Here is a 25,374-nt window from a genome sequence, read left to right on the forward strand (position 1 = left end):
CTGCGACTCATCCTTATTATACTTCCTTGTAAGCAACCTAGTGCAGAGCTCAAGAACTTGTTCCCTGGAGCCACAGTGTCTGGGTTCCAATCCTACTTCAGGATTTACCAATTAATGCTTTGGGCAAGTTAATTAATTTCTTAATTTCCTCATCTGTAAAACTGGGGCAAAAATTGTACCAACCTCTCACTCTTGTGAAAGAGGTTAATGTTTGCAAACTTTCTTAGAACAGTGCTTGGCACACAATAGGCACTATGTGAATGCTTGTTAAATAAAAATAAATAATTCTTGCTCCTTTTCACAGTTTCCTTCATCAGTAAATGGCACCTTTATCCACCGAACTAGATGAAATCTACAAGTCAGTCTTGATACCTCTGTGTCCCTCATCTCCCACATCCAAGCAATGACTAAGTCCTATGACTTCTATCTACTAAATCAACATTACATCTGTCCACCTCTCTCCATCTTCACAAATACCATCACCTAGTCCAAGCCACCATCATTTCTCACCTGAGCCACTCTTATGGCCTCCTGGTATCTCCTTAGCTACTCTGGTGCCTCTCTACTTTATCCAGAATTTTTCAAACACAAATTTGCTGCTTCATGACAGCAGAAGTGATCTGCACAGCTTAAAACACTTGCAAATCTTATTTTTCTTAGAATGAAAACAATAATCCATATTGTGTCCTATAATGGCTAGTGTGGCTCATCTCTTTTCCTTGGCCCCTGTGTTGCAACTATCTTGGCACTTTTTGGTCTTTCCATGTGACGTGTTTTCCTTTGCAGTGGGGGCTTTGCATATACCAGGAACATCTTCCCTTCTCGATGCCTACTTAACACCTCACGTTTCTGATCTTAGTTCAGATAGTTCTTTCTTCAGAAAGCCTTTCTTGATCCCTTAACCAGATTGTACCCTCTGTTATCTGTCCTCAGAGCATGGTGTATACTTCCTCCACAAATTCTTTCTCAACTGGGGATGCCTTTCCATTGCCTTTAGGCATTCATTGTTCTGATAAGAATTCAGCTATAATTTTTTGTCATTATTCCTCTATATGCAACATATCATTCTTTCCTGTGGTTGCTTTTATATTTTCTTTATCTTTGGTTTTCAGAAGTTTGACGGTGATGTGCCTGGGTGTGGTTTTATTTGTATCTCTACTGCTTAGAATTCACTGAGATTCCTGAATCTACAGATTGATATTTTCTCATTGTATCCCAAATATTTCAGCTGTTATTTCTTTAAATATGTTTTCTGGCCCATTTTCTCTCTCATTATTCTAGGATTGCAACTACTCACATCTTAGACCATTTAATAGGTCACTGATTGATGATGGGTAAAGTGTTTTTAAATATTTTTTTCCCTGTGCTTTAGTTTGAACAATTTCTATTAACCATTCTCTAAGTTCACTGATCTTTTCTTTCAGTTTCTGTTCTGCTGTTAAGCCTATTCAATCCATTCTTTACATCAGATGTTTATTTTTACTCTAGAATTTCATTTGTTTCTTTTTTATGGCTCTAATTTCTCTGTTGTGATCCCCCATCTATTTATTCATTCTGGCCATCTTTTTCTGAACATCCTTGAATGTATTTACAGTAGATGTTTTAAAGTCTTTCTCTGCTAGTTCCAATATCTGATTCATCTGTGGGCCTGCTTCTGTTGATAGTATTTTTTTCGATTTATTTATCATATTATCTTGCTTCTTTCCATGTTTTATAACTCTAAAAATTATATATTGAATGGTTTTTTGTTTTTTGTTTTTTGTTTTTTTGGAGATGGAGTCTCACTCTGTTGCCCAGGCTGGAGTGCAGTGGCGTGATCTCAGCTCACTGCAACCTCCGCCTCCTGAGTTCAAGTGATTCTCCTGCCTCAGCCTCCCGAGTAGCTGGGACTACAGGCATGCGCCACCACACCTGGCTAATGTTTGTATTTTTAGTAGAGACAGGGTTTTGCCATGTCAGCCAGGCTGGTCTTGAAGTCCTGACCTTAGGTGATCCCCCCTCCTCTGCCTCCCAAGGTGCTGGAATTACAGGTTGAGCTGCAGCTCCTGGCCAAATTGAATATTTTTTGTAGAAGAATAGTGCAGATTGAAGCATACTATTGTTTGTTTTGTTTTCCTTGAGAGTGTTGACTTTTTCCTATATCTGGGGGCTAAGGTAAAAGTGATCATTCATATTTCACTAAGAGTTGAATTGGTAAAAACAACAACAACAACAACAAAACAAAGCAAAAAAAAAACAAACTGGGGTGCACTCCCCACTGCTAGAAGTAGAGATTTTCTATCCAAACTTTCACCCTACAGAAGCCATTCCCTACCATCAGCAATGGAACTGTTGCCCAACTCAAGACATTTGCCTCTGTTAGCTCCAACAAATAAAAATATGTCGCTTTTTGCCGACCAAAAACAAGGCCAACAATAACTCTATAAGCACAGGCAACTTAACAAGTACGTTTTCAGTGCCATTTTAAATTCTAATTATCTTCTGTTAGGTCAAGTGGAGGATTTCTAGCCTTCCTGGGCCAATACGTTAAAAAAAATTCAGAGTCTGTCCAGGTTGTCTATATTCCCATTCAATTACACTGGCTTAATCCAGTTTGGAGACATTCTTGACCAAGATCTACCTGTAAATGAAGTATATAATTAGTTCCATAATCTGGTATCCATATGCCTCTCAGTTGCTTTATTGGCATGCTACACTGGAAAAACATGGGCCTTGGGGTTAAACTAACGTGGGTTTGAATGCTAGCTCCACTACTTTTTAATGAGTAATTCTTTTTTTTTTTCTTTTTTTGAGATGGAGTCTCACTCTTTCGCCCAGGCTGAAGTGCAGTGGTGCAATCTCGGCTCACTGCAAATTCCGCCTCCCAGGTTCAAGCGATTCTCATGCCTTAGCCTCCCAAGTAGCTGAGACTACAGGCCATGTGCCACCATGCCCAGCTAATTTTTTTGTATTTTTAGCAGAGACGGGGTTTCACCATGTTGGCCAGGCTGGTCTCGAACTCGTGACCTCAGGTGATCCACCTGCCTCGGCCTCCCAAAGTGCTGAGATTACAGGCGTGAGCCACCACGCCTGGCCTTTAATGTGTAATTCTAACATCACATTAAACTTTCTGATTTTCAATTTTATTATATATAAAATAGACAAGACACTATCAGATTCATAGGATTGGGAAGACTAATGAGCATTTAATAATTAATGAGCACTTAATGAAAACCTGCCAAGTGCCAGGAATGTGAAGAGTGCTTCACCCATGTTATCCCACTGAATACCACTATTCTTCTTATTATTTCTAATTGCATATGAATAAATTAAGACATAGAGAGGCAAAATAACTTGCCTCAGGTCATCTAAGTCAACAGTGGTAAAACATGGATGCAAACCTAAAAACTCTGAGCTGAGAGTCTATACTCTTTAGCCCTTGTGCGAAAATTCCTGCTACTCTGTTGAGGGTGACCTCAACACACTGCTTTTACTAATGATAATTAATAGTATTAACATTAACCACACAAATAAAATAAATCCCCCATCAAGTCTGCTTGGTCTAGAGGATGGTGCTTGGTTTTGGTTTTTCACCTCCTCTCCACTGGAGGTTTGCTGCTACCCCTCCATCAGAGTGGGAATCTGACCCACCCAAACCCCATGCCTCTTGCTTCGGGCCCTAATCTGCCTTACTAATATCAGCCTTCTTACCTTGAAGGCAGAACCCTGTTTTACTGCCTACGTTGGTGATTCCCAGAGTGTAACCAAGTAATCATGAGTTATTAGATGATAGGTTAGAAAAATATTATATAAATGTTGTGTTTCAAAATCCCCTTCTTGCCACATATTAGAACTCAGAGAGGTCCTGCACCAAATACATCAGATCAATTCTGTTGAACTTGGTGTTTCCCAAATTTACTTGATCACAGAACTCTTTCATGACCAACTACTAATAGCTCACTTTGGAATATTAATTAACATATACACTGTATTTGTGTGAACATGTCTTTGTGTCTTATTCATTCAGGTGGCCCCACAGCCCTTAGTACAATAATCAGTTAAGGCTCACAGAATGAATGAATGAATGATGAAAAGGATGAGTGAGTATCTAATAACAATCATTGTGATACTAACTGTTAATTTGGGAATGGAGAGAGAGTGGGCATTTTTCTTTTTTGTTTCCTGATTTCTGTATCAATATTCTAAAATGCTTAGCTCTCAAGTTAAAATTAAGTCTTACTTGAAATAAATAGAATTGAATAAGTGATTGTCAATACATGGTTTATATACCTTACTTTCTTTCTTTTTTGTGGGGGAGGGTATGGGGGAGGGGAAGCCAGATGCAGAGAAGGGGGATGAAGAATAGCAGGTTCTGTTCTAGGAAATATTGCTTTTAGTGAAGTAGCTTTTACTTATCTTATCACTCCCTTGGCACACATTAAGCTAATGTACTACTTATTAATTATTCCAGTATTTCACCATGATATTATTAATCAGAAATTACTTTGATGTTCATCTTTTCTTTTCTTTTTTTTTTTTTTTGAGATGGAGTTTCGCTCTTTTTGCCCAGGCTAGAGTGTAGTGGCACAATCTTGGCTCACTGCAAACTCCGCCTCCCAGGTTCAAGTGATTCTCCTGCTTCAGCCTCCCGAGTAGCTGGGATTACAGGCACCTGCCACCAGCCTGGCTAATTTTGTATTTTTAGTAGCGACAGGGTTTCACCATGTTGGCTAGGCTGGTCTCGAACTCTTGACCTCAGGTGATCCGCCCGCCTTGGCCTCCCAAAGTGCTGGGATTACAGGTGTGAACCACTGTACCCAGCCGATGTTCATCTTTACTATGTTTTTACTTGGCTTGAACTATAATGCTCCCTTTTCACAGTGCTGCATGAGATCTTCAATGCCAAACACAGTTTCAAAACCCACATACTCACTTTTCACATTTACTATTTTGGATTGTATGATAAAGCAAATAGCCAATCATTATTCTTTGCCTTAAAGACTCTCAAAACATTTACAAGGGCCTACTATGGACCTAGAGCATGAGTTACCTCTCCAATAATAGGAGATGGTGTACAAGACGGTGAGCAGCACACTTTCAAGATTAAAAGGACAGTTTTAGCCATAACAAACTCTAGCTTGTTTTATTTTTCATACTCTTCATATTAAATAATCAGGTCAGATTTTCTTGGAAGCAGATGACATCACTTTTTATAATAAGGAAAAGAAATCCTTCCTTCTCACCTAATTAACTACAACTCACATTTTAGTTCCTTAACTTCAGTCCAAATAAAGTCCTCCCTCCTCCCTCATGCATGCTCATAGAGCTGTGTTCTTTCCCTTCAGAATATCCACATTTCCTGTGAGTGGAATGGCTTTTCTCCTTCACTAAACTGGAAACCTGTTAATAAGCTGGGGCTGGCTTGGCTCATCATGTCATCTCCTGCACTCGGCACAGTGCATGGCCCAGAAGAGCCACGTCACAAATATTTATGAATAAATCTGTTGAAAAATACATATTTATTGAATAAATCTTTTTTTGTTTGTTTGTTTGTTTGTTTTTAAGACAGAGTTTCGCTCTTGTCACCCAGGCTGGAGTGCAGTGGTGTGATCTTGGCTCACTGCAACCTCCGCCTCCTGGGTTCAAGTGATTCTCCTGCCTCAGCCTCCCGAGTAGCTGGGATTACAGGCACGCAACCATACCCAGCTAATTTTTTATTTTTGGTAGAGAGCGGGTTTCACCATGTTGGCCAGGCTGGTCTTGAACTCCTGACCTTAGGTGATCCACCCACCTCGGCCTCTGAAAATGCTGGGATTACAGGCATGAGCCACCATGCCTGGCCTGAATAAATCTTATTTTATGCAATGGTGACTGAAGTTATCAAAATAAGGTAATGTAGTACCTGGAACAGTACTTGACTCTCTCCAGCTATTTTTATTTCAAACTTTTTGCTTGGAAGTAGAATTCCAGATGAGGTATTAGCATAGTTGGGTTAGCTCCTTGGATCACATTGGGCATACTTGTCAAGCTTTTAGATGCCCTAATTCTTAAATAACATAGAGTTTGTGTTCTAACCTCTAATTGTATTAATTGACTAGGGCATTGTGTTTCCTCTTCTAAACCTGTAATTATGGATCATTGGACTGAGTGTAAAGTAGCTATTGCACAGCCCAGCAAGGAATGACAAAGCTATCCTTAGTCAACAATAGAAAACGTGATGAGGGGAGCAAACCAAGATGGCAGCCCCTAGTGGGGGTGATTCAACATCCCTTCTAGTGACATAAAAGAAGGTTAGGGTGTATAAATGACTCTAGCAAAGACAAGTTTAGATAGATACAGTTACAGTTGGTTCTGTGGTTTTCAAAAGTAGAGAGTAGCCATCTCTCTGGGCATTAGGACCAGTGCTGGAAGCGAAGAGAGATGGTAATTAAACTGAGGTGCAGCTGAGGAAATTCCTGTCTCCTCACACACTTTCGTATATCACATCCAAGAAAGCTGGAAGGCTGAACTCTCTGCTGAGGAGAAACAATGGTGGGGGAGGCAAGGGGGCTTTTGCTGAGGTTCCTGCTAGTATGGTGTCAGTAGATTGTATATTGACTTAATGTTTGATTTGTGTGTTTTCCAGTACATTCTCCTGAACTCCTTGACATAACTTTCCAGTAAAAGTGCTTGTCTAGTCAGATATTTCAAGGAGGGCTGGAAAAGTGGAACCGTGCCACCTGGCATTATTTCATAAAATTAATTACCTGAACGAATTCATGAAAAATTGCAAATACAAGTGCTACAATATAGAGTTACTGGGCTATGTCATATTTCTTCTCTCTAACAATTAACTGTGTTATTTTCACTTAAGTGGGGCTTCATTATTTTGCTCTCAGTGGTCATTGATTCTCCACTGGAAAAAAAAGATCTTCTGTGTTTGGTCTCCTGGGATTTGAAAAGACCTGAAGATAAGACTAAATTGGAGCCTGACTCAGGAAACAAAGACGCTTCCTAGGCAATTGTTCATCTAATCTGGGGATATTCATTACCAGTCAATCAAGGAGATTTGCCTGGAAAATTTCCCTTAATATGAGCTTTAGATAGAAAGACCAGCAGTCAGCACAGACTCAGAGTGCAGAGATCTAAACCTCACTCCAGGTTGTACAGTGGGCAGCTTTAAGCAAGCCCCTCACTTCTCTAAGCCTGTTTCCTCAGTTATAAAATGAATGTATTCATGTGATATGTCTGCATATCTCTCTTTTTTTTTTTTTTTTTGAGACGTAATTTCACCCTTGTTGTCCAGGCTGGAGTGCAATGGCACGATCTCGGCTCACTGCAACCTCCGCCTTCCAGGTTCAAGCAATTCTTCTGCCTCAGCTTCCCCAGTAGTTGGGATTATGGGCATCTGCCACAATGCCTGGCTAATTTTTTGGTATTTTTAGTAGAGACGGGGTTTCACCATATTGGCCAGGCTGGTCTCGAACTCTTGACCTCAGGTGATCCACCCCGCTCCTCGGCCTCCCAATGCACATCTCTTAATATTGGAGGGAATGTCAAAGTTGATGATGTATTTAAAGCCCTTGGACAACTGAAGGCACTGAACAAACCTAAGTCAGAGTTGTTAAAAGGTGGACTCAAGCTTAGAACAGAGCTACCAGCAGCCATAATAAGATAATAGGGTTTATTCTGACAATCTATGTTTGTGGGCTTCTAAAGAGATGTGTACATAAAGTAAGGCTTGTATTTGAGAAATAAAGGAGGCTAGATTTGAGTTTACTCAGTGGGTGTGTAAATGGAGCCTGCATCCTCACCATCACCACCACCGTGGTCATCACCGTCATCATCACTACCAATGAGTGAGCAACAACTATGTGTAGGCATGTGGCAGGACCCTTCCTTCCCTTTATGCTACCATTCAATTCTCTCAAAAACTCAAGAGTCTTCTCTGTTACTGTCCTCATTCAAGAAAGGGGGAATGAGAGGCTCCAAGAGGTTGCCAGTGGTTCCCAAACCAGGCTGTGCATCAAAATGACCAGGATTTTTTTTTTTTTTTAAGTGCAGATGTTTGAGCCTTGACCAGCTACTGAACCAGGTAAATCCCAAGCACTGAAAATCCATGTCCAAGCTCCACAGATTATTTTACTGAGCAGACAGACTTGCAAATGACTGGGCTAAATAACTTCCCCAAGGTTACGCAGCTGGAAGCAAAGTTGAACTGTAACCAAGGCTGGCCACTGGACTCCCGTGTCAGCTCTTAACCACTTTTGTCTTGTTCGATTGGCGGTTAACAGTCTATTTAACAACAACTGTCTTTTATTGACTTTAATTAGTTTTTCCACATTCTACATCTACTGTTAAACTACACTGCAAGACTTTTCCCCAGTAACCATTTAGGTGTTTTATAATAAATGACTTAGCTCCCAAGGATCTTTCATAGTCTGGCCAACTGCTAGTGATATTGACCTATAGATGGAGAGTCTAACTATCCATGATGAAGGTTACAAAATGCATGGGTATGACTGTGGGAACTCATAACCAATGATCAAATGACATCTGTACATTGGTGAAGGGAGTTTTTAATGAGAGGCTGGGATCAATGGGCCCACAGGTAGCTGTGAAAGCCTCTGCATGGCTTGGGCCATGGTATAAGCCCGTGTGTTCCCAACTTAAATGTCTGCATGAATTATCTGGAAATCTTATTAAAGTACAGATATGGATTCCGCATTTCTGGAGTGGGTGCTGGAGTTTACTTTTCTGAGCTCCCAGGTGATGCTAAAGCTGCCGGTTCTTGGGTGTAAGTACACATGGCCCTAAGACAGCTATGAAGAGATCCACTCTCAGCAGAAGAACCACAAGCCCTGGGAATGAGCATCAGACAACTCCTCACAGACACGGATACTGACTGGGGACAGAAAGCTGGAGAGGACACTCAGAGGTGAGCTACTGAACGACCCACGTAGCAGGGGAAGGCATTGCCCAGAGAAAAACATATTATCTATTATGGAGTAAGGAAGGGTGATGAGTGTAAGTGAAACACTTATATGTTGAGTAGAGGGCTCGCAGTTGTATGGTTCTGATAGTGATGCACATTTGGAAATATTCTGTATGTTAAGGGAGTGAATTCCAGACCAACATTGGTTGAATCAGCGGAGGCAGGAGGAGGATACTGCTGGATGCTGAGATTCTTACAAGTCAAGCCAAGGACCCCGTGGAATGTACCCCCCAGAGCATTGGGTCCAGCTTGGATGAATGACACTGCCTCTTGCAATTGCTGAGTTTCTACGCCTACCTGTCAGGTAATAGCATTCTACTCTGAACAGCCACATGGAAATAAATAAACAGTAACTGGAGCAAAATAACATGCGCTTCGGCTAATTCCATTTGGGGAAGAAAGAGTCTGAGAAGGACTTTGTGGGTGGAATTGTATAAGGGAGAAAAGAGGAAATAACCAGAGCATCGGCTGGGTTTTAATCAGGCAGGAGTGTAATGAACCCATAACTCCAAAAGCATCTTAGCCATTTAGACCTGTGAGTATAATAAGTACAAAGAAACTAGATTTTGTGGCCAGGCATGGTGGCTCACACCTGCAATCTCAGCACTTTGGGAGGCCAAGGTGGGCGGATCACCTGAGGTCAGGGGTTCAAGACCAGCCTGGCCAACATGGTGAAACCCCATCTCTATTAAAAATACAAAAATTAGCTGGGCGTGTTGGCGGGCACTGGTAATCCCAGCTACTCAGGAGGCTGAGGCTGGAGAATTGCTTGAACCTGGGAGGCGGAAGTTGCAGTGAGCCAAGGCCGCGCTATCACACTCGTCTGGTGATAGAGTAAGACTCCATCTCAAAGAAATAAAAGAAAAAAAGAAAGAAACTAGATTTTGTGCATCCACATTCAGTCCCCTGTCCCACTAGGCTAGGCAAAAGGAATCTGGAATTGCAGAAGGACAGGGCTCATTCTTCGACAGACAGCTTCTGTGACTTGGCCTGGGACTCTGATAGCTTGGCACCTTCACCGCCCCTTGCAGTCCTCAAGGAGAGGCAAACCTCAATAAAATGACTGGGAGAGAAAGCCAGAGGAGGAAGCACCCACAGGGCCCATCCAGTAAGGGGGGTGGGGTCCCTGACATTGGAAGCATTGCTGCCCTGGGAGAAGTAATGAATGATTGTAGGGCCAGCAACAAAATAGGCTAAAACACAGCTGCCTTCAGAGGAGGTGAGCTAAGTAGGAGCTGTGACGATCTGAAGGTCATATGCCCTCCGGCCTAACAGGGCCCTCCTCACTCAGCTCTGTGGCCAAGCAGAGGGTGGGCCCAGGACTGTAGGAGCTTTTGATTTTTTTCAAGAGAAGCCAAGATTCTGAATTTTTACATAAAATTGCCTGTTTTTATTGCAAAAGTCATTAATAAATCAAACCTAAAGAAACAAAAAACACCGGTAGCCAAATAAAATAAACTTGCAAGGGAGCACGAGTTGGTGACCTCTGGGCTATTTTTTTACACAAGTTCAGAGAGACAGCATGGGTTTTTAGATTGTACCCAGAGGCAGAGGTACAAGGCAGGGCAGGTACACACAGGACGTTCCTGGCGCTGTCTTCTCCACCTTCCTTCCCCTGTCCTCTCTTCTTAGCACTTCCTAGGGCTTTACATTGTGTTCTACACTTGTGTGGGTTCTTCATTTTCTGACACCCCTCCTCACAGCTAGAATAAATCCTCCAGGAGGCCAGAGACCTGTTTGCTAACAGCTGTATCTCTCATTTTTTGACTATATCTGGTACACAGTAGGCGCTCAATAAATAGTGGCCCAGTTGAAAAGGAATGACTGGTCCATGCTCCCATCTACAACATCCTAGCCAGGCTGAGCTGGTGTCACAGACCCCTCATTTCAGGGTCTGTCATCGAATTCAGAGTAGTTCATGAGGCTGCTGTGGACCAGAGTGACCCAGCATAATCCCTATGCAGAAATTTTAAGACAAATACAATGCTACCAAATCCACTTTTATTTTGTATTTCTGTGTGTGTGTGTGTATGTGTGTGCATGCGCGTGCGTGTGTGCGTTTTGGTTAAAAAAAATCTGCAAGAGAGGAAGAAAAATACACAACCATCCGTGGCGTATATTCAGCTGTGATCATGAAAATACTGAGTTATTGTTTGAAATCGTGTAAAGCAAGAACCTGCATTAAGAAAGCATAGCTAAGCAAACAGGCCCGGGACCCATATCTGCTGACATACCGTGCTATCCTGAGACTGCCGCAGAACATTTGCAAAGCCGTGTTCTCTAAGAATTCTGCACAGTGCAAACAGGCATGAGGGGAAAAAATACTACTAGGGAACTTCTAGTTCTTGCTGAAAAGGAAAATTTTGAGCTCTAAATCTAGCACTACCAAGCAAGAGAGGCATCTGTGGCTGCATATAAAGCTGGTACTCCTTTGCTTGAACAAAATCCCTCAGTATACAGTACTTAAAATAAACAAAGCTCAAAACAGTCAGCTACACACGCATGTTTTTGGGCCACATGCTGCCTGAAGAAAATAGCTATGCAGTGTGCATGCCCTAGTTTAAACCAAGCCCGAATACTGCACAGTCTCATTCCTCTCCCGGTCTCCTTTTCTAGACAGAAATACATTTCCCTTTAATGTACAAGTGAGAAAAAAATATGTTTAAAAGACAGTCCAGGCCCTTGATAAAAGCACTTACTTTGAAAGAACAGGACAGACTACGTATTCAAAACAAGAGCGCCTTCTTAAAGTGCAGGCTCAGAAGTTGTTCAATGGCCAGGACCTTGATTTGTGCTGGCGGCTCTGGTCCTGCTGGGCATGGTTAAGGGCGAGGCTCGCAGCCCGCACGGCGTGGTACTCCAGGGGTGCTGCGTCAGGCTGACGCTCCGGAACAGTTACTGGGACAGGCTGTGAGCGACTCAGCAGGACAGTTTTATTTCTGTGCTGAGCTTGCTGCTTCCTGCTGGGAAAATGTTAGTGGCGGAGTCTCACCCAGGTACCGGGCCGCAGCCAAGGCTCCGCAGATGACCCGAGTTCTAATGGAGGTGGGGACGGGCGGCGCCCGGCACCTAGGGGGCAGAGGGCGCGCAGTCCCGGAAGAAGACTCACGCTAGGCGACTGGTCTCCTCACGGGAGCTCCTCGACCCGGCCAAGGGCATGACTCAGCTCACCCAGGGCAGTGCTGGACCACACTATTTATCCCCTAAGGTCCAGGAAAGCCGAGTTCAGGCAGTGACTGGAGAAGAGCTAGAGGGGAGGCAGGACGGCCCCTAAGTCAGTGGGGTCTAGAGGTCGTGGCCTCACATGCACACAGATTCAGCCCCTTTCTCTTTGGTAGCTATTGCAATAGGGTGGGTTAGGACTCCGACCCTGAAAACTAGGAGGAGGGGGAGGGGAAACAGGAGAAGAACGGGGAGATGGGGGAAGAGGGACAGGAGAAGGAGGAGGAAAAGGAGGAGGGAGAGGAAAGCAGCCAGCCTTACAATGGAGGTTCCAAATCAATAAGTGTAGAGAATTAATGATGTCCTGATTTTCTGTTGGTGTCAGGATGACAAATTGCAGAGTTAGAAGAGAGGCTTCTCATGACTTTGTCAATTTATGTCTGCACAACATTATAACCAAAAGCAAGCCAGAGATTAGTGGAAGTTTAGGGAAGCTGGCTGTGGTTCTACACCTCTGTCTCCTGATACGTTCTAGATCCAGGATGTGTCTAGATGAAGGATGTGGTGAGGCGGGGTATGGTGTAGGGAACCTCAGGATCGTTTTCAGTTTGGAAGATTTAAGCAAGAACATAAAAGTTCTGGAGCCACAGATTTTCTTTATTGTGTAGAGTTTGGGGTGAAGGAGATTGATGTAACAATGCCCATTCTGTGTCAGGAGAGGGGTGTCCTGTCAGGAGCTCTGGGGCTCCACCTCAGCCCCGTGATCTCTGGGTGATCTCTGATGACACACAACCTCTCTGGGCTCCTCTCTCTTTCTTCTTCTTTCTCTCCTCTCCTTGCCTCTCCTCCTCTCCTTTATCTTTCTCTTCCTTCCCTCTCTCCATTGTTTTCCCTCCCTCCCTCCCTTCCTTGCTTGCTTCCTTCCTTCCTCTCTCCCTCCCTCCCTTCTTGCTTGCTTTCTTCTCTTTCCTTCCTTCCTTCTTCCTTCCTTCCTTCTTTCCTTTCTCTCTCTTTCCTTTCCTTCCCTCCTTCTTCTTGTCTCTCTTTTTTCTCTTTCCTTTCCTCCTTCCTTCCTTCCTTCCTTCCTTCCTTCCTTCCTTCCTCCCTCCCTCCCTCTCCCTTTCCTTCCTCTCTCTCTCTCTTTCCTTCCATAGTATCTTGCTCTGTTGCCTAGGCTGGAGTGCAATGGCATGATTATAGCCCACTGCAGCCTCTAACTCCTGGGCTCAAGCAATTCTGCCTCAATCACCAGAGTAGCTGCAACTACAAGTGCACTGCCATGCCTGGCTAAAATTTTAATTTTTATTAGAGATGGCATCTCACTATGTTGCCCAGGCTTATATAGACTGGTCTCAAGCTATCCCTGCTATCCCCCTCCCAAAGTGCTGGGATTATAGGCGTGAGCCACTGTGCCTGGTCTGGGCTTCACTTTTGGCATGAGAAGTTGTTATGATCCCTCAAATTTTAGTGCCCTATTCTTCCATGTCCTGCCATCTAGCACATGCCCTAAACAGAAGGAAATCAAATGAACCAAGTTTTCCTGTGTATTTCTTCCATTGTCCTCCCTTCATTCCTCTACCTTAAGGCAGTAAATTCCACCAAAGGATCACACCTTGGCATTGTAGTCAAAACAGAGCTAAACTCTGAACAGCCCAGAGGAACTGATTTTCTAGTCTTTGGAGAGTATAGCAGACATGGAGCTGTGCTTGTCTTTTAAGAACAGATTCATTGCCTAGTTGTCAGGATGCTGTCAGCTGATAGCTTCCAGCCACCAACTCCTTCCACTCCACCTATGTATGGAGGGGTGCTCAGGCTCTTTTTAGGGTGCCTTGGCCTAATACTAAGCTAGATGGGAGTGCAAGGGCCTAGCCATTCCCACCCAACACTGGGTCTCTGAACAGGCAGTTTTTGCTCCTGAGAGTCCACTGGGCTGGCAGAGGCTCTGCCAGGCTGCAGCCCCCACACAATTCCACTTCCTCCCTTTCCCTGTCACAAACGTTAGTTCTCTCTTGCCGTCTCGGGGGACCTAACAGACACAGTGATGCCAGTCGTTTGCAATGCATGTTTTGTTTTTTCTCCACAGAGGGCCTTTGATAGGCTTCAGAAAGCCATCTTTGGGTGACAAGATACTTGTTTTCATAGCATAAAGATCTTCAGCACAGATTTCTTTCTTATTCTCTTATTCACAGATGTGGAAAGGCTTAGTTCCCGTCAGGTCTAGCTAGTGTTTCTCAACCAGGAGTGCATACCAGAATCATTTAGAGACATTTTCGCTGTGCAAGTACACAGGCTTCACATGCAGAGCTAGACTTGGTGGTTGGCAATGTACCCCTAGTTGAGAACCAGTGGTTATAGGATAAAATTCTTCCTTGTATGAGCCTCTCCCAGAGATGAGCATTCATTCTGCTAAGGATCATTCCAGAAGCTGAAAATACATTAAGTGGTCAATTAAATGATCCCTAGTTTATTTCTTTTCTTTTTTAGAGACAAGGTCTTGCTATGTCACCCAGGCTGGAATGCAGTGGTGCCATATTAGCTCACTGTAGCCTGGAACTCCTGGGCTCAAGCGATTCTCCCCGTTCAGCCTCCTCAGTAGCTGCGACTACAGGCACATACCAACATGCCCAGCTAGTTTTTTTATTTTTTATTTTTCATAGAAATGGGATCTCCCTATGGCTCAGGCTGGTCTCATACTCCTGGCGTCAAGTGATCCTCCTGCCTTAGCCTCCAGAGCTTATTTCCAGATACTTTCATAAGTCCAGCTAGCAGTGCTGCAGACTCATTTCAGAGCATGATGAATCTTCTTATAAAATATTAGGGGAAGGTGTAGGGAACTTTGGGATTGTTTTTACTTTTGGAGATTTACATGAAAGCACAGAAGTTATGGGGCCATAGATTCCCTTTACTGAGTAAGGTTCGGGGTAAGGAGCTTTGCATTTACCTTCCAGGAAACCTGGAAGTAAGGTTGCTGCATCCTGTCCTTTCAGGTTGCCTGTATCATTGCAGGAGGCTGTTCTCATGCTCATGTTTTGTTTCACAAACTAAGTCCTTGACAGCATCAGCTGGGATGCCAGTCCTCTCTCTCATGTTACCCAGTGAGAACTCACTCACATAAATGTCAGGGGAGAATAGTTGGCCTTCTGTTTCCTGGATCACTGAATAAAATCCCCTATGACGATCTGTGTGCATATTTGGCTTTGCTGTTTGGTTCCAGGAGTTTTATTTCAAGGCAAAGCTTGTATCTGAAGATGCCATGAGCTGAGATTGTCTAGCACTGAGAAGCCCTAACTTCCCAAGGACACTAGTCCTGAAAAGAAGAAAGAGGGGGCATTCTTCCTGAATGTGAAATGCACTCAGAAGGAACTGCTTGGTATTTAAAAACTACTTCTCACTCTATCTTTAAAGCCAAAGAGAAAACACCGAAGTCCAAGGGGAATGCAGACAGACTGAGTGCTATGAAAACTTTCTCTTAGCAAAAGTTACGCCTTCCACAAGGGATGGCTGGAGGGTGGAGTAAGCTGAGTGAACTGGGAAAATCAAGGCTTTGCTGAGCTCTGAGTTGTGAAAATGGTACAGAGGAAGTGGCTCCTGAGCGCACACCAAGCTGGGATACTCAAGGAGATAAAGGGGAATTTAAGTGACTGCTGAGACTGTTCCTGGATGTTCGGCAGCACAGGATTAAGTGTTAATTTAATGCTTCCTGAATCCAACACATGCTGTGCTCATTCTTTAAGTGCATTAGGCAGAACTTGTGAATTAAGAGAGCTGCCATCTGCATGAGTAGACAGCAGGGCCCTGTGGCAGAGGAGAAGCTGCCTCTGCATGTGAGCGTGGCCTCATCCTCCCGCCCGCTGACGAGTACCAAGGCACACACTGAACATCTCAGGGCGTCCCTATCCTTCTTGCAGGGTTATTTCAAGGATTAGCTGAATATGCATGTGGATATGCTTAATACATTTGCAAAGTGCTATGCAAATGTGGGCTTTTATTTCTTTTCTAGAGAAAAGCCTCACATCAGGATTGGCTGAGTATTACCCGAGCAGCACAGGGCCCAGTGGATGGACTCCAGCTCAGACAGGCAGACCTCAGTTGGAATCAGTGCTCCTCAGTTACCTACTGGGAGACTTCAGAGCAGCTGCTCAACCCTCTATGACACAGTTCCCTTGTACATCAAATGGGGACAATGATCATACCTACCTCTCAGGAGAGGGGCTCATGGGGAGCTCATTCGGCACAAACCATGAGGCATGGTGCCCAGTAAATGTGAGCTGTGATGACTGTAAACCTGGGCTGTCACCAAAAGTAAAACCATGACACAGAGGAAGGAGGAGCCTTGGCAGGAAGTCTTGGGGAGCTGGTGGAAAGTACTTCCAGGGAAAGCCACCCTGCTGCAAGGGCCCATCCTAATGAGCCATCAGCCTCCCAGAGGATGGCCTGGCTCTGAGTCAGGAGGAGAAGCCGTTGCTCTTGTCTCAAGGCCTATTTCTGTCTGTCCATATCAACTGTACAGCAATTACCCATAGACAGCGGAGCTCTCAGCTGTAATTCTGGAAGTAGCATCATGGTGTTTCCAAGTACAAATTCACTTGTAACAACTGTACGTTCACATCACATAAGGAGGACTCGACATGCAAAAACATCATCTCAAAATGGAGCACAGTCGAATTCTGGGGTGGATGCAGGTGGTGGGGAGGGAAGGTGATGGATCTCAAATGTCCAGCCACACTTGAGATAATTCCTGGGCTGCGCAACCGCAGTGGCCCTGGGCTGAGGCACATTCCATTATGAGTGGAGTGGGTTTATAATGGAATGACATGGATGGTTTCTTATAATCAGAAAAGCACACTGACCTTCACACTACACAGGTGCAGCAGCATAATGACCCACCACGTGTACGCGCATCAATTCCTGGGGAAAAGTCCAACGAGGTTAACTTAGCGTGTATCCCAAGCAAACAAAATAAGCAACATTACCCACACAAACAACATTGTTCCCCCCACCCCTGCCAAGATACCTGGCCTGGACAACCGACGTGCAAAAGGAAAAATCACACAAGGACCATGCTCATTTTGATAAAGTGGATAAAAAGTTGCAAGCAACATTATTCTGTGCCATAAGTAATTTGATTTGATTTTAAATTTTAATTTAAGGAATGAGACTCATGAGCCTAGAATTTTTTTTTTCTTTTTCAAGAAACAAGGATTTGGTGTGGGTGTTTGTGGGGAAAGAGAAGTTCTGCTCTCCCAGCCATCTGAGAAGGCTACCTAAAAGCATCCTCACATATGATCCACTCCTGAAGCTCCCTCAGCCACAAAGGAAGGGAAATCTACAGTCAAACTGCTGAAAATTCACTGCCTGCTTCAGTGCCCTTACTCCCTCAGGCATTTACTCAGATGGGAAAGACTCAAGAAGTGCCGTCCCCTTCCACTTGTCCTGCGGAGTGACTGTCACCACAATAAACTTGGTATCATTCGTCTCACCATTGGCACTTTAGAGCTGCCATGTCCAAAATTAGCATACAGGACTTGAGCAGAGATGCCAGGCATGGGAAAGTTGCTGACGGCATCATCTATCAGGGCCCTCTTAATCCAGGTATTGTTTTGGTTCATGAGTCTTTATTCTGATTTTATAACCTCATCTTTCTTTGGAGTTACAGTCACCATGAAAATAATCAGTATGGCCAGATTCCAGAAAAAAGCAGTCTATGATGTCAGCATTCCCAAACCCCGATGAAACCTGAAGCTTTGCTGACAAATGAATTTGTGTTAAGGAACGAGTAGCAAGCTTGCATTCTGGGTGCAGAGATTATGTTCTCAACCCTGGTCCAAGCAGATCTGAATAGAAGATGGAGAGAATTCAACATCTACATACTGAGATCCTGCTCTGTCTCCAACGCCCTGGTGGACGCTACTGGACTTCTCAGTGGTGACGCATACCGTGCAGCACCCTTGCTCCTTCCCGTTCCCTGCCACAGCCACTGGCTTCCTGGATGGTTCTCAGGCTGCCCCAGCTCTGCCCCATCTGCAGGCTCCCCTGCACTGCCTTCCCCCTTGGAGAAGGGCCAACTAGGAAAAGACGCAAGAAGGAACACACTAGGGCCATGTCCCTGCCTCTGGCCTAGTTACCATGTGAACATCGCCAACTCTCCAATTTCTGTGATAGGTCAGAGCACTCATCTGATGTCCAAACCCAGTCCCCATCCACTGGAGCTTTGTGCAGCCACCCAAGCACCGTGCAAGAAAAACTCAGGATCTTTATTCCTATGCCCAAGCTTCCTTTAAAAGTCCAGCCTTAGTCATGGTTCCTCCGCTGCTTAGAGCTCCCTGTCAGGAGCTTGGACGGCTTTCTTTCTCCAGTCCTCTTTCTTCATCCTTTTTGCCCAACCAAGCACTGAGTTCATCTGCTCCTACCTCTTAATGGTTCTAGAATTCATCTGCCTCTCACCATTTCTGCCTCCTCCAGCATGGTCCAAACCTCCCTCTCCCGCTCAACTCCCATGGAGCCTAACCGGCCTCCTCGTCTGCACCTTTGCTCTTAATACAGTCTCCACAATGGACAGAACACTTTATTGAAAAAGGAAACCTGATGTCGCCCTTCCTTGTTTTAGTGGCTTCACACTTCCTTTAGGCTAAAGCTCTAAATACCAGTTTGAGACTTACTTTATACAAACATGCAAAGTGGATCTGGCCCTCCCTCCTCCCCAGCCTCACTGCTGCCTCACTCCTCCTGACCTGTGACACTCTGGCCACTTGGGAATCCTACAGTCTCCAGAGGCACTTATTTCTCCCTTCCTTGGAGATGCCAGTGTGCTGTCCCTGCTGCCTGACCTGAGCTGCCCTCAGTCCTTCTTCCTCCACACCCCTGACTCCTTGGCCTCACCTGTGCTTCCCCTTTCCCCATGACAGAGGCCTGGGAATAGTACCCTGTAGTTATTATTTCGTGACGGTTTTAAAAATAATTCTAATGAACTATTTATGTATGTATTTGTTTAATGTCTATCTTGCAAAGTTGACTCAGAATTCTCTGGGAGCTGGGGCTGCCATCCTCAGCACTTAGCACAGAGCCTGGCACAGGGTGTGCTCACTGTCCTAAGCCAAATATTGATCCAGTTAATTAAACACACACATGTACATTAGGAGAGTAAAAAGAAGAGGAAAAAAGACCACTCAAATGGGCTGTTTAGACATTATCTATTTAGCACTTAGCACTGGGGATACTGGTGTATTTCACTTTACCTTTACTGTAAATTATTTGTTTACGGTTTACTAATTGTTTAACTGCAAAGCTTGACTCTGAAAATAGGAATGAGAGCAGAAGTGGAGACTTTATAAAGAAAGTGAAGGGGGATCAAAAAGGATCCAGCTCCAGCTCCTGGAAGCTTGCCCCACCCCACCAAAGAGAACCTGGATGGAACCCTCCTCCATCAGGAATAAACTGGGGCCCAAGGAAATGAAGGAATCAGATGGGGACCAAGTGACCTGTCCACATAAAAGCCATCTGATGAGTGCTTCTACTCCCTGCTTGCAGCCTGCCTTCAGCTACACAGATCTGCACGGTCCCTTGCTTCTGCCATATGGGATCCAGCCTGACAGCAGCGGATGAGTGCACAGATTTCAAGTAGAGGAAATCCCCAGGAAATGGCAAGGGACAGTATTAGGAATCAACAAAGTACTACTTTAAAATAACCTGAGATTAGATGATTCTTCCTTCAAAGACACAACTGGTTTATACACAGCTATACACAGCCAGTTCCTCTGTTGGACTCAAGTGGCCATGACCCTCAGGAAAATCCTCTAGGAGTGCTCGGCGCAGGGCAGCAGGAAGTCACGTGGGGAGGGTCCCTCTGCAGACCCTTGTGGCACAGCAACAGGAGAGCAGGGCGGTGTTGGAGGCCCAGCCCTGCCTGAGGCCCCTTCTCCATAGGTCCTGGCTGCCGCACCCTGCTCATGCCCTGCAAACCCCTGGCACCTCTCTAGAGCCCTGTGAATCAACCATCCGACAAGGCCTGTCACTACTCATCAACACTGACTGGCAGTGACACCATCTCCAAGGCCTGATGCTCTGCCACAGCCGCTAGGTCACCTGAGTAGAGTTAGGATTATTAAAAATCAAATGAACCAAGCAGGATGTTTCTCCTAGGCAAATATTGATCTGTCCCTACCCAAATGAACTAAGATTAAAAACCAAATATTAGAAAGCACGTTACCCTTCAGACCATACTGTGATTTATCATAGGCTAAAACAAATTGTTTCATTGTTTTGCTTCCCTCGTCTTTCATTCGGTCTGTTGTCTGATAAGTGGATGATTTTTTGAGGAAGAGGTCAAGATCATTCATGGGTGGAATACATAAAAGCTAGCAATATAAAAGATGACATTTATTTATTTATTTATTTATTATTACTTTTTTTGAGACGGAGTCTTGCTCTGTCGCCCAGGCTGGAGTGTAGTGGCCGGATCTCGGCTCACTGCAAGCTCCGCCTCCCGGGTTCATGCCATTCTCCTGCCTCAGCCTCCCAAGTAGCTGGGACTATAAGCGCCCACCACCACGCTCGGCTAACTTTTTATATTTTTAGTAGAGACGGGGTTTCACCGTGTTAGCCAGGATGGTCTCGATCTCCTGATCTCGTGATCTGCCTGCCTCGGCCTCCCAAAGTGCTGGGATTACAGGCGTGAGCCACCATGCCTGGCAAAAGATGACATTTTAAAAAAACTTTTTTTCCTAATTATAGAAACAAAGTACATTTGCTTTTGAAAAGCCAAGCCATACGGACGACAAACAATATGATGAAAGGTCACTCAGAACCCCACCCTAGAAGAAAGCCAGAAGTCCTTGTTCAGGTAAGGTTCTCTTTTTTTATGGGGTGGTTTGAGGGAGCCCCAGCCAGTGTGCTGCCTTCTGGGAGGGATATGTCCCTACAGGTCTGGGCCTGTAAATGCGCATCACAGCTAAGAAGCCCTGGAGTGGCTGGTCCTCAAAGGGGGCTTGTGATATTTAAAAATAATTTACACTTATTTTAAGTGGATGTATCTGACATCCCCAGAAACCTGGTCAGCCGGGGCAATTGCCCCTCACAAAAGACTATCATCATGACTATCAATTATTTTAAGTCGTCCTAAGTATGGACAATTGGTATTTAGGATTTGTTGAGTTCCAGCACGAGGTGCCAAGCTGTAGAGATATTTAAAGACATACAATTCCTATTTCAGTGACCCCAAACCCCTCAAGGAAATTTACGGCCCTCCTCTTCTATCTTTGTCCTCTAGGGCAAAGACCCTAGCACAGTGTGCGCCATCTAATAACTATTTGCCGATAGACCAACCAACCTGGCACACGAAGGAAGGGAAAGCCTGTGTGTGCATTCCCATATATGTGGTTAATTCCTGAAACATCACACTAGACACCCTTGCAAAGACAAAGTAAGCTCAGTTGCACATATTTTGAAGGGGATTTTTAAAACTTTCTTCTTCTTAGAGACCAGAAAATTACATTTGCTAATTTAACGAAACTGTTCTTTGTTGCAAGAGCCCAAGAGGTGGGATGAAGAGTTTCACTAGATCGTTTCCTTTTTGGCTGATGGCGCAGCAAGTATTCATCAACCATCAGCCAGACTGGATAGCAGGCCAAAAAAGCGGCCATCTGGTCTCACGCTGGAAGTACTGTTTTAAACTTTGTGACCTTGATTCCATCAGCATGAGTTGGAGTCTGACTGATTTTGTTTTGTCCCAATCTATTTTCTTTCAGTCCCTTGTTTTGATCCAACATCAGTTTTCAGGAGACATAAAATTTACTGTTATATAACATTATGGTGTTATTGTCACTGAATTCATTTTCCTAGGAGGAAGTCTCTTTATGATCCAATACCTAATAGTATCATTTCCTGTCAGCAATGACTTACGATGCCTTCCAAATTCCCAGGCCCCTCCTCTGTAACAGAACAACCCTCTTACATTAGAGGGAAAAAAAGGCTTTGACAAATAGTCCAGGCTTTACTTGAAGAGCATGAACTTAGTGGTATAGGCAGTGGGTATTCCTTTTTAAAGATATTTATTTTACTCATATATTTTTCATTTTCATTCATTCATATATTTATTCACTTCTCTAGCATATCCATATGGCTAAACAATGACACACAGGGAGAACATAAAGATGGCTTCACTTTAAACTTCCACGTTCCCTAACTTCCCATTTGACACCTTCTTCCCAACCTGAGGGAGCCATCCTTGTTCGTAGATAGACTGGTCCAAAGATCCAGTTTGTCCCTAGAGGAACAGTTCTAACTCCATAACCAGGCAACATAAATATGACCACCTGTGGGTGTGGCTGCCTCCTCCCCAGGCCTTACTCCTCAGACTCCAATTCTGAGCACCAGAGGGAAAAGTCACATGAGAAGTCAAGCTGGGTCCTGGAGCCAAGGTGGTAAGAACAGGGGTGGGGACAGCTTCTGGCCAGCACCCACTCTGGTGCCAGCGTCATGGCCATGAGCTGGGATCCCTCCCCAACAGTGCCATCCCTCCCAGTGCAGCACTTTATTGCTGCTCAGCCCAGAGCTATTTGCTTTCTTCCCTAACCTTCATGTTTCATCCGAGGCACATCTGTGATGGGCAAACACACATAATAGAACTCCATCCTTGAATAACTCCACAACAGAGCTGTCTTCTAAGAATAATAGCTAATCCTAGGGTGTTTTCATTAAAAACAGATTTCAGTGACAGACTATCAAAACATTTTCCTTTTACAAAAAGCAATATGATGGGGCAGAATTATGCAAAGGATACAGGCTTCACTCTGCCCTGAGCAACCAAGGGCCCTCTCCCATTGGCTTCAGTATCTCATTTAACTTTCCCATCATGGATATGCAAGCAGACTAAGTCCTACTCAGCGCTTTTGCAGGCTCCAAGTGGGGGGGAAAAAAAAAAAGACTGGTGAATTGCATTTCTGCCTCTATTTTCAAAATCTGTCATCAGTTATCCTTGAGGGGTGGTTTGCTTGTGTTCTTAGGGAGTTGGAGAGGTATTATCTAGCAAAGCAGGCTCAGAGTCACCCAACATGCATTGACTGTCTCCCACATAGCTGGCATTGTTTTGGGAGCTGCAGATACAGTGGTAAATGCTCATCTCTAGTATTGATGTGATTTCCTATGTGCCAGGCACTGTTCTGAGTGCTTTACACATATTAACCCATTTGATCCTCACAATAATCTAGCAAGGCAGTTGCTATAACTGTCTACACTTTACAGAGGAGGAAATTGAGGCATGGAGAGTCGTTGTAATATGCCCAATGTCATGAAAGTAGTAAGGAGCAGAAAAGCAGATTCAGAGCCAGGCACCTGCCTCCAGAGTGCCAATGCTCAGTGGCCCACACTGCAAAGACTAGTGTGGTCCCTACCCTTCAGGAAGGGAGACACAGCGAACAGATGAGCTGAACACACAACAAGATGTTAGAGCATTCCATTTAAGAGCCGAGAAGGGCTCCAAGCAGGTCTTCTCCAGTGATTTACATTTTATTTTGGTCAGAAATACCTTTAAGACACTGGCAGCAATGTCCCTTCTCCCCAGAACCTCTGAAGCCCCAGTTTCCATTAGGCAAACAGTCACACTTTACCTACCTACCTCCTTCCTTCCTTCCTTCCTTCCTTCCTTCTTTTTCTTTCTTCCCTCCCTCCCATCCCCACTTCCTTCCTCCCTTCCTCCCTCCCGCCTTCTCCTCCCTAGTTTTCACTTTACCTTATAGTCTCTTCTTTCTGAAATGTATCACTGGGTATAGTTAGTTTTTTTATTTCATTTACTGTTGTGAAAGGAAAATAAATCTTGGGACCCCCAAATCACTAAGCCAAGGGAAAAGTCAAGCTGGCAACTACAGCAGGCAAACCTGCTTCCCATTTTATTCTTAAATAAGTCAGCTACAAAGATTTTTAAAAAGCTACATACCTCCCTTATAATTTGCCCACAAGGAAATTTCTTGTGGGCTCAAGATCTTTACCCTAAAACAGTTCTGTTGAATTTCACCCTGGCAATGTAAACTGATAGCTGATCTTCACAGCTCACCTGAGACAAATGCATATTTGACTGCTTCTTCTCCCCTACTGTTTATGTAAAAATGCAGATTCACCGAGCCAGACTACATTGAGTATTCAGCAAAAGGCTGATCAAGGACTCAAAAGAATGCAACCTTCTGTCTCTTATCTACCTATGACCTGGAAGTTCCTGCTTCAAGTTTTCCCACCTTTAGGGACCAAACCAATGTACATCTTATACATATTGATTGACGTCTCATGTCTCCCTAAAATGTACAAAAGCAAGCTGTACCCCAACCACCTTGGGCCTCAGGACCTCCTGACACCATCAGGAGGCAGCCTTAACCTTGCCAAAAGAAACTTTCTAAATTGATTGAGACCTGTCTCAAACACTTTGAATTCACACTCTTTCATTTTAGCTTTTTCCCCCCCATGAATGGTTTTCCAAATCACTTAATAATTTTAGTACTTACTTAAATAATGATATAGATTAAGTAATCACTTAATATATCATAATATATGAAATTTCTTGTTAACTTGTGTCTATTTCAGGACTTTACACCTATTGCTCTTTCTATTCATATGCCCACACATGAAGTTTTAGTGTTTGCATGTGTGTATATACACGGACTAGTGCATATAAACATATTTACTGTATATTTATTATATATATCACATTGGGTAGCACAGGTACCTCCTTCATTAATTTTAATTTCTCATTTCTATAAAAGAGACGGAGTCTCGCTATGTTGCCCAGGCTGTTCTCAAACTCCTGGGCTCAAGCGATCCGCCCTCTTGGCATCCCAAAGTGCTGGGATTACTGGTGTGAACCACCATGCCCGGCCCTTCATTAATTTTTGAAATAAGTTCTCTTAGCTGTGCTTACATTTTTGTCCATCTAGAATCCAGAGAGCTGGTTACTGTGGGCCCAGGGGAGTGTGCTGGGTGTGTAGGAGAATGCCACCCACATCCACGCCCACACTCAGGACTCCCCACCAAGGTGCCAGTAGAGCCCAATACTGAGACCCATTGGCCATCCTCCAGAACATAACGACTCACGTATCTTGTTAGTGGGATTAAATTAAACTAACAAATGAATATGGGAAAGTTTTGCACATTAAGTTATCCCAGCCAGGAGCACCATGTCTCTGTACGGATTAAATTCCTGTTTTGATTTTTAAAATGAATCTTCAAAGATTTCCTCATGTAGCTCACACAAAGTCCTGGCTGCTTGGTAGTCCATG

The 25,374-nt window shown here is 44.2% G+C and overlaps 1 protein-coding gene across 6 annotated transcripts in view; it reads right to left on the reverse strand.

Annotated features, from left to right (window-relative positions):
- Positions 1-25,374, reverse strand: part of HECW1 (HECT, C2 and WW domain containing E3 ubiquitin protein ligase 1) — a 473,895-nt gene that overhangs the window by 314,614 nt on the left and 133,907 nt on the right. For 2 of the 6 annotated variants that reach the window (XM_055293322.2, XM_055293323.2), the window contains exon 2: positions 16,966-17,023. The exons of the other annotated variants lie outside the window; for them this stretch is intronic. In XM_055293322.2, the coding sequence (XP_055149297.1) occupies positions 16,966-16,992 (27 nt within the window). In that variant the 5' untranslated portion in view covers positions 16,993-17,023. The remainder of the gene's footprint in view (positions 1-16,965; positions 17,024-25,374) is intronic. 6 annotated transcript variants of the gene reach the window in all.

The sequence above is a fragment of the Symphalangus syndactylus genome, chromosome 9 (genome assembly GCF_028878055.3).
Source record: "Symphalangus syndactylus isolate Jambi chromosome 9, NHGRI_mSymSyn1-v2.1_pri, whole genome shotgun sequence".
NCBI classification, from domain to species: Eukaryota; Metazoa; Chordata; class Mammalia; order Primates; family Hylobatidae; genus Symphalangus; species Symphalangus syndactylus.